Genomic DNA, 12,221 nt, shown 5'->3' with positions numbered 1-12,221 from the left:
AGACTAAAAACAGGACACATGGGTCGGCTTTCAGCTGAAATCAGCTGTGTTCGGAATGATTCCATATTCCGCTGAGATTTTCTATATTTTTCAATCTAGTTACTGCAGAAATGCACGACATTTCCCATCATTCTGTTTTGAATGTGTTTTAACAGTTTAACAGTTTTGGAAACAGTGTGTTAGCATTTGAAAACATGTGCTGCAAATATATAGTTTTGCAGGTGGTGAAGTATGAATGAGAACAGAGTTCATGGATTTCGGAGAATGTGGTCATTGGATGCATTTTGTGTGAAAGCAATGAAAAATGATTCACAGTTTGGTCCACATACACTTCTGTTTCACTGACTGTGTAAAGAGTTTTGACAATGTGACTTCAGTTTTGACCAATGCATCTTAGCAATTTAAAAAACTGTAACATATCTTTACTTTTACTCAAGTATGACAATTGGGTACTTTTACTACCACTGGGATTATGCTTGCATTTTACCAAACTCTCTGACGTGAGTTATACATATAAGCATAATAACACTAACGTTGCTAATTTATGCTGAGGTTTGCCTGGAATCCACAGAACTGGAGGCAATCTGCTGCTTCCTGTGAAGAGGGATGGTATTGTTGTTTGGCTAACAGAGGTGTGTGTGTGTGTGTGTGTGTGTGTGTGTGTGTGTGTGTGTGTGTGTGTGTGTGTGTGTGTGTGTGTGTGTGTGTGTGTGTGTGTGTGTGTGTGTGTGTGTGTGTGTGTGTGTGTGTGTGTGTGTGTGTGTGTGTGTGTGTGTGTGTGTGTGTGTGTTCAGCTAATGGAGGTCTTGTGGTTTCCTTTCACGGGTCTCATGATCGCACTGAGCTCCAAGTCAGAGCCATGGAACCCATGACACAGTTACATGGTGACCTGCTAGTAGAGGAGAATGCCCTCAGGCTCAGAACATGGATCAGTTTATCCTCTCTAAATGATGTCCGTTTGAAGTCCACAAAACTGACCCTAGATCAGTGTTCCTGGGAAATTTAAACACAAACACGTACACACACTTGGCTGCATACCACTGTGCTATACCACTGTGATATACATATGGTTCTATGTAGAATAGAATCAGAGGGACCCATCTAGCTGAGCCATTCTGGAAATCATAGCATAGCATAGCATAGCATAGCATAGGCCATCTCATCTCAGACTGGAGGAGAGAATAAGGATAGGTATATCACTATGTGTGTGTGACAGGGATAGCAGCCCAGCCCGAGCGAGCATGGATTGTCACATGACTGTGACTTATAATAAAACTCTCCTTTGAGTCAGCTCATGTGTTCTTACCAATATGACTGGTAGAGTGAGGAAGGGACAGAGAGGGAGGGGGTGCGACAAGAAGATGAATGAAGTTGGGGCTTTGGGGATGTCATTGACTGTTAGAGGGAGAGCTTTAAGAATTGAGTAAGGGATGTTGTCGTTGGGTAGGCTATTTGTGTGTGTGTGTGTGCTTCTACATCTGCATTGCTTGCTGTTTGGGGTTTTAGGCTGGGTTTCTGCATAAGCACTTTGTGACATCTGCTGATGTAAAAAAAGCTTTACAAATAAATGTGACTGGTTGATTGATTACTAGGCCCACATAAATCACTATTTTCCCACTTATATGACAACACAGGTATTATACAGGTAGGTGAAGGTTTCCTCAGTGTGTCTGTTCTAATTGGGTTGTTACTGAAACACATACACACTAATGTACTGTCATCAACAAATAGTGGTGTACTGTTCCATTCATACTGGATCATACTGATCTCAAGTGACATTTTAATTTACAAAACCTGTTTGTTCATTGAGATTGTAGCAAATAGCTAACTAGAGCTTGACCCTTGACCAGGTGACCCTCTGGGATAGTCACTCCCACCTGTGCCATGAAAATCCAGACCTCTTGGCAGATATGTTTGTTTGTCTGCCCTATAATAGACACATAAGATCAAAGGAACATGGCATGTGAATGAGAAATAATGTGTATATAGTCATTGACATGATATGCCATGCTATTTAGGCCATATCTATTGATCGCTGCAGCTGTACATAGCCCATTGAGTGTCTGCTGCCAACACACTGACTCAACTCTAGCCACTTTAATAATGGGAAAATTGATGTAATAAATGTTTCACAAGCCACTTTAAACAATGCCACTATATAATGTTTACATACCCTACATTACTCATCTCATATGTATATACTGTACTCTATGCCATCTACTGCATCTTGCCTATGCCGTTCGGCCATCACTCATTCATATATTTTTATGTACATATTCTTATTCATTCATTTACACTTGTGTGTATGAGGTAGTTGTTGTGAAATTGTTAGGTTAGATTACTTGTTAGATATTACTGCATGGTCGGAACTAGAAGCACAAGCATTTCGCGAAACTCGCATTAACATCTACTAACCATGTGTATGTGACAAATACAATTTGATTTGATTTGTAAATCGCCCTTCCAACAACCTACCTCATCCCCATATTGTTTTTATTTACTTTGTTGCTCTTTTGCACACCAGTATTTCTACTTGCACATCATCATCTGCACATCTAGCACTCCAGTGTTAATTAGCTAAATTGTAATTACTTCGCTACTATGGCCTATTTATTGCCTTACCTCCTTACTCCATTTGCACACACTGTATATAGATTTTCCTATAGTGTTATTGACTGTACTTTTGTTTATTCCATGTGTAACTCTGTGTTGTTGTTTTTTTGTCGCACTGCTTTGCTTTATCTTGGCCAGGTCGCAGTTGTAAATGAGAACTTGTTCCTGGTTAAGTAAATGTGAATAAATAAAACAAATTATAATAATAATAATAATAATAATAATTACTGTATGTAGTACACGAAGGAGGGGCTTGCTTTATTTTTCGGGAATAGTTTAAGTGACGTCACCCCAGCAGCCAGCGCCCCTTCCACCCAAGCCCTAACACGCTCCACTCGGGTTCTACAGGCGTGTACATGGTGCTTGGTAGAGCTGTCAGCCGCAATAGAAATACATATCTACTGGTATAGAGCGTTTTTTTTTGTCGCAGTAAAGTAGGGATTACATTACCAAATCAGTTCGAAGATCGACATTCTTTATTTAAACGAGCTACTCGTGTTTTGAGTATTTCAAACGGGTCCGTTTGCCGCTAGAAGAAGCAACATAAAAGGGGCGGGTGCGATTCATTACTGGCTCCAGTCCTGTGCAACACCTCAGCTAATCTGACGTTACAGTCTGGTGAGACATACTGTCACTGAGCCTGCCAGGTGAAGAGCCAATTTGGACGAACACTAGCGATGAAATAATTATTTAGGGCATTTTTATAGCTATATGTGTCTTTCCTAACGCCGAGGTGTCACGCGGGTGATATTGCGCTGTCATTATTTGACTTTCGATTTTTTATTTTTTATATCTGTATTTATTCCATTGGTTGTTGGATAACATTAGCTTGTTAGCAAGATAGCTAGTTAAACAACAATGTCGGATAACCAGAGCTGGAATTCTTCGGGTTCCGATGAAGACGTGGAGACGTCGGAATCGGGAGTCGGGCAGCCAGTTGTTGGTGTCGCCGAGCTCGGTGGAATCATCAGCAAGGTAACTTTAACGTCTAAGCTGGTTTTAGGCTCACTCCCCCTCTTCATAAGATACAAAAATTAAACAGGTTGATGATTTGAGGGTATTTCGCCAGTACGGATGTGGGCTAGTTCCACGAAGCAGTGTTGGTTTCCCCCTCTGCTCGCACAGAGCCAACTGTGGTCGAAATGTAACCGCTGAAAGGCGTCACATGAAATGTTTTCAATAGCTAACTAAGCCTTATAGAATCAGTTATTGCCTGATTGATCTAATTTAAAACTGTGTGGGGTTGTCATTCTAAAGAGATTGTATGCCTGACCTGCTAACCCAAGCATGTTAAGAGCAGAAACATGTAATTAATACAACGGGTTTGGAATCTCTAACCCTGACAATTTGACTGGTAAACTCATGGGTACACTTGCAATGGCTGCCTGGTATTTCCATGGTAATGTAGAATGTTCATTCAAATTATGCTAACTAATGTGGCTCATGCAATGGAATGTATACTGAACTATAAACGCAGCATGTAAAGTGTTGGTCCCATGTTTCATGAGTTGAAATAAAAGATCCCAGAAATGTTCCATAAGCACAAAAGCTTATTTCTCTGAAATGTTTAGCACAAATGTGTTTATATATCTGTTAGTGAGCATTTCTCCTTTGCCAAGATAATCCATTCACCTGACAGGTGTGGTATGGCAATAAGCTGATTTAATGGCATGATCAATACACAGGTGCACCTTGTGCTGGGGACAAAAGGCCACTCTAAAATGTACAGTTTTGTCACAACACAATGCCACAAGATGTATCATGTTTTCAGGGAGTGTACAATTGGTATGCTGACTCCAGGAATGTCCACCAGATCTGTTGCCAGAGAATTGAATGTTAATTTCTCAACCATAAGCTGCCTCCAATGTCATTTTAGAGAATTTGGCAGTACGTTCAACCGGCCTCACAACTACAGGCCATGTATAACGTAGCCAGCCCAAGACCTCCACATCCGGCTTCACCTGCGGGATCGTCTGAGACCAGCCACCCAGACAGCTAATATATCTGTGGGTTTGCACAAACACAGAATTAATGCACAAACTGTCAGACACAGTCTCAGGGAAGTTCATCTGGTTCTCGTCGTCCTCACCAGGGTCTTGACCTGACTGCAGTTCGGCGTCGTAACTGACTTCAGAGGGTAAATGCTCACCTTCATTGGCCGCTGGAGAAGTGTGCTCTTCACTGATGAATCCCAGTTTCAACTGTACCAGGCAGATGGCAGACAGCGTGTATGGCGTCGTGTGGGCGAGCGGTTTGCTGATGTCAACATTGTGAACAGAGTGCCCCATGCTGGGGTTATGGTATGGACAGGCATAAGGAAAACAATTGCAATTTGAATGCACAGAGATACTGTGACGAGATCCTGAGGCCCATTAATCCGCTACCATCACCTCATGTTTCAGCGTGATAATGCACGGCCCATGTCGCAAGGATCTGTACACAATTCCTGGAAGCTGAAAATCGCCACGGTTCTTCCATAGCCTGCATACTCACCAGACATGTCACCCATGGAGCATGTTTGGGATGCTCTGGATCGACATGTACGACAGCGTGTTCCAGTTCCCGCCAATATCCATTGAAGAGGAGAGGGACAACATTCCGCAGGCCACAATCAAGTCTGATCAACTCTATGCGAAGGCGATGTGTCCCACAGCATGAGGCAAATGGTGGTCACTAGATACTGACTGGTTTAATGATTGACACCCATTTTTTTTTTTTAAGGTGTATGTATGACCAACAGATGCATATCTGTATTCCCAGTCTGAAATCCAATTGACTGATTTTTATTTATTTCTTCTCCTTATGAACTGTAAAATCTTTGCAGTTGTATTTTTGTATAGTGCATTTAATGTAATTTGTGTTGCTTCAACAAATCACAGCACAGATTGATGGGTGCGCTTTCTGCTTTTACTTCCTGCTTTGCTCCTATGGGCTAGTTGAAAGATGACAATGGGATTCTAATATACCATAACTCTGCAAAACTGGTACCAGCGTTGCTAGTTAGCAGCGTTGCTAGTAGTTATCAATAAAGGTCCAATAAATGTATTTTCTAACGCTGCAAAATGGAATTATTACGTTGTCTTAACCCGTATATTTTAGACCTAGCCTAGTATGGGTGCACATAACAATGGCCGTCAGTCTTCCCATTATGCCATCATTGAGTTGAATGGGGATAACCATTCTATTTCTATGGCTTGGGAGATTATTGCACATCGTCATTCTAAACTCGCTTGCACGGTCATAGTGAGCCCCTTACACATGATACATGAGTTTTAGATGGATGAACATTACATTCCTTATATTCTCTTGTTTTTATACAGCTGTGTGTGTGTGAGAGAAAGAGATTGTGTGAGTGCGTGCCGCAGATTGTAACCTCAGATTGTTGCCACAGTAGAAGATTGCATCAAAACATTTTGTTAAGAATCGGATATGAATGTGGATGTTATAGACTTAGCCAATGAGCTCAAGGCACAGTAAGTTTATGGTTTGTGTGTTCCACTGGCTATCCTAATCACGACTCTCCCTTCCTAGTGTTTCATCACCTACTACCCGTTGTGTGATTTGAAATGGTTGTTTTCATCCAATTCAAATGTCTCATTTAATGGGGGGGTTTTCTCATATTGCTTGAATTGTAAGTGTTTCTGTTGTAGCCAGCTAATGTGTCCCAGACTATTGTGCGCATCCTCATTATAACATTATCACTTTGTAAATTCCTCCCTCATAGTGAGGTAACTTTTTTGAAATTGTACTTTCTCTCCCTTCAGTGGACTAACTACATCCACGGCTGGCAGGATCGCTGGGTGGTCCTGAAGAACAACACTCTGAGCTACTACAAGTCTCAGGACGAGAGAGAGTTCGGCTGCAGAGGGTCCCTGTGTCTCAGCAAGGCTGTCATCACTGTGAGTATGCTACCCTGTTCTATAGACCAGTGGTTCCCAAACTGAGGCGGGCCCCCTAGCAGGGTTCTACCCTGACCTTTAAAAAAAGAAGGGGGAGGGGAAAAAAGGAACATTTTTACTACAAGGCGCACGTGTGCGTTTAAGTTGAAAAATGTAGGCGAGCGTAAAGAAATTTAGGAGCACAATGAAAAATATTTGAGGTAATAATTGGTTGCGCCTAAATAAAAATTCCAGGTCACACAGCAAAATATTTAGGCGCATATGCTAATAAAATGGTCGTACTGTGTGTGGGGGGGTAGGCGGGGGGGAAATGGTAGTGCATCAGCAGCTTTCCTCTTGTCATGTCAGTCATTGCAGACCTTAGAGCTATTTATAACTTGTATAAATGTCCAGATCAATTAGCCCATGTCAGCTAATGTTTTTAACCTAGGGTTTTTAGCCCATTGCTGCTGTTGTAATGTTTGAGTCACATGAACACACCCAAGAAATTCCAAAATGTGTGAAAATGTGTGTTCCCCAATGATGGAGGGGGGTCTGGCTCAGTCAGATACTTAGATGCTTGTATGCTCAGTCGGATTATAAGCAACGCAGGACACACTAGATAATATTTAGTAATATCATCAACCATGTGTAGTTAACTCGTGATTATGATCGATTGTTTTTTATAAGATAAGTTTAATGCTAGCTAGCAACTTACCTTGGCTTACTGCATTCGCGTAACAGGCAGTCTCCTTGTGGAGTGCAACGAGAGATGCAGGTTGTTATTGCGTTGGACTAGTTAACTGTAAGGTTGCAATATTGGATCCCCCAAGCTGACAAGGTGAAAATCTGTTGTTCTGCCCCTGAACGAGGCAGTTAACCCACCGTTCCTAGGCCGTTATTGAAAATAAGAATGTGTTCTTAATGGACTTGCCTAGTTAAATAAAGGTATAAAAATTAAACGGCAAATCGGCTCCCAAAAATACTGATTTCTGATTGTTATGCAAACTTGAAATCGGCCCTAATTAATCGGCCATTCCGATTTAATCGGTCGACCTCTAGTAGAGATGGAGCCAGCCGAGCAAAGATTAGGGGCACAGTGGTATCTCCTGACTCAAGTTGCCTGCCAAGTCAACACACACACAGCAGGGCACAGTGCAGCGTGTGGAAGTGCGTTTGGGTCAGAGAATGACATGACATGTCTGGCGCTGTGCCAAGATCACAATTCAGCACATACTTCTGAGCTCTTGTTTATTTCTGACTCCAGTTGAATTAGTGGGTATGTGAATGATCTGGAAGTGGTATTTTATGGACAGCGTAACAAGCTAGTGAGGGATCAGCTATTGACAACGACATACATTTTACACGCACTCATTGCATTGGATCCAAAATGTGCCCTCTTGATCAACTGAGGAAAAACTAGCTACCAAAAGCATCTTATGGCTCAAGTTAATCATTAGAATCATATGGTTCTAAAGATTAACTTCAACTTAAGATGCCCTTGGGGAACTGGGCCCAGAGCTAAAGCTGAGTGTATGACTGAGCAGAAGAAACTGTTTTCATTTAAAAACAAAAACAACACAACTCCTGATTGCGACTTAGTGCTGGAGGGTTAGTAGCTCATCAGGTGACTGACTGCTGGTTTCAACATACCACTCTGAGCTAGGATAAACTTAAGCCCTACTGAGACCTACTCAGATCCTTTCACAATGCTTCCTTCCTTCCTCCCTTCCTTGAAGTAATCACTGATCTAAGGCCTAGATTCAATCAGATCGAGCGTTAACCGGCGATAGCCAACACAAGTATAGCTGATGTTTTGGCAGTGTTGGTGGTTTAACTGTGTTGGCGCTGTCAAATTGATGAGCAGCTGCTCTTGTGATTGTCATGAAGCTACACCCGTCCCACCAGTTAAGAATGAGAAAGTGACAACTATAGGCCTATAGAAATAATGATGCGAAAATTGAAAATTGTTAAGCGAAATAATGAGGATTTCTATCAGCCTAATTGAGGTGTAGATTACATCTCACATTCCCGTGTTGGGATCTCGTAAACGAGGAGAAATGGGATTTCTCTTAATGCAACCCCGTGCAGCCAATTGCAATGTCCATTTTAGGTATAACACCGGGAGCCACTTGTGGATTTGACAGCTCTAACGCAGTTCCGACACCGCCAAAACAACCACTCTGCGGGTGTCGTCTAGCGTAGATCTAAGCCTAACACTATTTGATCAAGGCAAGGGGGACAACTATCATAGCTTTTACCAATCTAGTCATGTCATCCACTGACCATAGCATGATGATGACACGAATGGAAAAAAAAGAATGTGTTCAAAGGTCAGGTTGTCATGGTAACCGATGAACGTTGAATACTGATTCCTCAGGGCTTTGAACCCTGTGAACCGTCACTGTCCTGTAACTGGCAGCTCAGTGGTTTGCCAAGCACATTATCATATCCCACCACCGTGTGTACACACACACACAGCAGGATGAATGAGTGACTGTTCCCGGACTGGTCAGAGTGGTCAATCCATTCAGTCTGTATTTATTCAGCTTCATCCATTCTCTACCACTGTAAATATTAACTTCCACTGTGTGTGTGTAATTTAGTCTATGTTCCAGACCTGGGGAGCAAACGTTCCATAACGGAAGCTTCCATTTGATCATAAGAAATCAACAATGGAAACAAACAAAACTAAAATGTTGGTGTGAGAGAGACACTCGCCAGTAAGGGCTGTCCCTGACAAAAAAAAAAAATGTTTAACCTTATTTTTCCCATATAGACAGACACACCCAATGTGTTTGAATAAAATCAACTACATATGTATGCACTGAGCTTGTCTGATGCTTTAAGCATACTGATATATTAAATAACTAAGATGCACAAATGACTCCAGAACCAGCCCGATAGTCACACTGTTAAAAAAAAAGAGAGCGAGTGCCTGTGTGGCTGGCGCACGTTGTCTCGCTCTCCTCCCTACTGCTTTGAAAAAGCACCACAGCAAGTGTTTGTGCTGAAGCTTTTCAGTCATTTAGTTTCTGACTTGTTTCTGACTGAAAGGTTATGTTACCAAAATCCGTCATTTGTTTAGGAAAACCATTCCCTCAACCCTTGCTCATGTGATATGTATGCATTGCATGCATGTGACCAATTGGGCCTTGATAGCCTATCATAATCACATCAATAAATTGATTATAACCAAATTCCGAACACAGTAACAAGTGACAGCAAAATGGATGTAGAGGACGTGAAAAAGAAACAGCAGGCAAATGTTTACTGGTTGCTTAGGAGGGAAAGGGGACGTCAGATGTGTGAAAGAGCCTGGGCGCGAACCCAGAACCTGGGCGTGAACCCAGAGTCTGGTGGCACAGCTAGCACTGCAGTGCCCTAGACCACTGCGCCACCCGGGAGGCCCTTTTTTGCAGCCTTTTAAGCATTTTAGTACAGTTAAATAGTTAACACATGGACGCAGAGGTCTAAGGCACTGCATCTCAGTGCTAGAGGCGTCACTACAGACACCTTGGTTCGAATCCAGGCTGTATCACAACCGGCCGTGATTGGGAGACCCATAGGACGGCACACAATTGGCCCAGCGTCGTCCGGGTTTGACCGGTGTAGGCTGTCATTGTAAATAAGAATTTCTTATTAACTGACTTGCCTTGTTAAAGGTTAAATACATTTTTAAAAAAGCAGGAGAAATCATTTTAGTTATAAAATAATGTTAGATAATTTCAGTATCACATCTTACATGCTGACCAGACGACTCGCGCATCATCGCGAGCATGTTGATTTTGTCCACTAACCAGACGTGATCAGGACATGCAGGTTGAAATATCAAAATGAACTCTGAACCAACAATATTCATTTGGGGACAGATTGAAAAGCATTAAACATGTATGGCAATTTATCTAGCTAGCTTGCTGTTGCTCGCTAATTTGTCTTGGGATATAAACATTGGGTTGTTATTTTACCTGAAATGCACAAGGTCCTCTACTCTGAAAATTAACCTCTCTAGGGAACGTGAGACTGTAGCGTCCCACCTCTTCAACAGCCAGTGAAACTGCAGGGCACCAAGTTCAAAACAACAGAAATCCCATAATTAAAATTCCTCAAACATACATGTATTTTACACCATTTTAAAGACACACTTGTTGTAAATCCAGCCACAGAGCCCGATTTCAAAAAGGCTTTACGATGAAAGCAAACCAAACGATTGTGAGGTGAGTGCCTATTCACAGAATAACACAGCCATTTTTCCAGCCAAAGAGAGGATTCACAAAAAGCAGAAATATTGATCAAATTAATCACTAACCTTTGATCATCAGATGACACTCATAGGACTTCATGTTACACAATACATGTATGTTTTGTTCGGTAAAGTTCATATTTATATCCAAAAATCTGAGTTTACATTGGCGCCTTACGTTAAGAAGTCACAAAACATCCTTTGATTTTGTAGAGAGCCACATCCAATTTACAGGAATATTCATAATAAACATTGCTAAAAGATACAACTGTTATGCATGGAATTTTAGATGCACTTCTCCTTAATGCAACCGCTGTGTCAGATTTTTTTTTTTTTTACTTTACGAAAAAAGCAACCCATGCAATAATCCGAGTCGGCGCTCAGAGCCCAATCAAGACACAAATATAGCCGCCATATTATGCAGGCAACAGAAGTCAGAAGTAACATTATAAACATTCACTTACCTTTGATCTTCATCAGAATGCACTCCCAGGAATCCCAGTTCCACAATAATGGTATTTTTTCCCGATAATGTCCATTTATGTCCAAATTCCTCCTTGTTCTAGTGTTCAGCACACTTTCCAAACTCACGACGCGCCGGCAGGTCCAGTGGAAAGTACTGACGGAAAGTTAAAGTTATATTACAGTCCATTAAAAACATGACAAGCGAAGTATTGAATCAATCTTAAGGATGTCTTTAACATAATTCTTCAATAATGTTCCAACCGGAGTATTCCTGTGTCTTCAGAAGTGCAATGGAACAGAGCTCGCTCTCACGTGAATGCGCATGTTCAGGTCATGATAGACCTTACTCATTCCTCTCTCCTTTTGCCCCACCTCACAGTAGAGGCATCAGACAAGGTGCTACCGACTGTTGACATCTAGTGGAAGCCTTAGGAAGTGCAACATGACCAATATCCCACTGTGTCTTCAATAGGAGCTGAGTTGAAAATCGACCAACCTCGGATTTCCCACTTCCTGGTTGGATTTTTTTTCTCAGGTTTTTGCCTGCCTGATGAGTTTTGTTATACTCACAGACATCATTAAAAAAAAATTGAAACTTCAGAGTGTTTTCTATCCAAATCTACTAATATGCATATTCTAGCTTTTATGGCTTTGTAGCAGGCCATTTACTCTGGGCATGCTTTTCATCCGGACGTGAAAATACTGCCCCCTACCCCAAAGAAGTTAATCCACAGATAAAACGGTAAACCAAGTTTGTTTTCTAGTAATCTCTCCTCCTTCAGGCTTCTTCTTCTTTGGACTTTATATGGGAGTTGGCCACCAACTTTAAGATGCATTACCACCACCAACTCGACTGGAGTGTGGACCTCAGTTCATCTTTCAATCCCCCACGTGGGTATATGCTCCTAAAAACCTATGGGAGAAGCGGGACTTTCAGAGCCTCAAGCTTCACAAATCGAAACCAGTTCTATTTTAGCGCCTGGCTACACGGACGCTTGCGAGCGTTGTGGGTGCAATGAACC

At 41.9% G+C, this 12,221-nt stretch overlaps 1 protein-coding gene across 2 annotated transcripts in view; it reads left to right on the top strand.

The window, feature by feature from the left end:
* The first annotated feature begins 2,880 nt into the window (after positions 1–2,880).
* Positions 2,881–12,221, top strand: part of LOC110509680 (ceramide transfer protein) — a 38,169-nt gene continuing 28,828 nt past the window's right edge. Inside the window, exons 1-2 of one of the 2 annotated variants that reach the window (XM_036967425.2) lie at positions 2,881–3,588; positions 6,378–6,512. In XM_036967425.2, coding sequence (XP_036823320.2) covers positions 3,472–3,588; positions 6,378–6,512 — 252 coding nt within the window. In that variant the 5' untranslated portion in view covers positions 2,881–3,471. The remainder of the gene's footprint in view (positions 3,589–6,377; positions 6,513–12,221) is intronic. The other variant, XM_036967427.2, reaches the window with a different exon arrangement.

Source organism: Oncorhynchus mykiss, chromosome 29 (assembly GCF_057628025.1).
Source record: "Oncorhynchus mykiss isolate SJ-2025 chromosome 29, ASM5762802v1, whole genome shotgun sequence".
NCBI lineage: Eukaryota > Metazoa > Chordata > Actinopteri > Salmoniformes > Salmonidae > Oncorhynchus > Oncorhynchus mykiss.
Note: the sequence above shows the minus strand (reverse complement) of the source record. Positions and strands in the feature narration are given on the sequence as shown.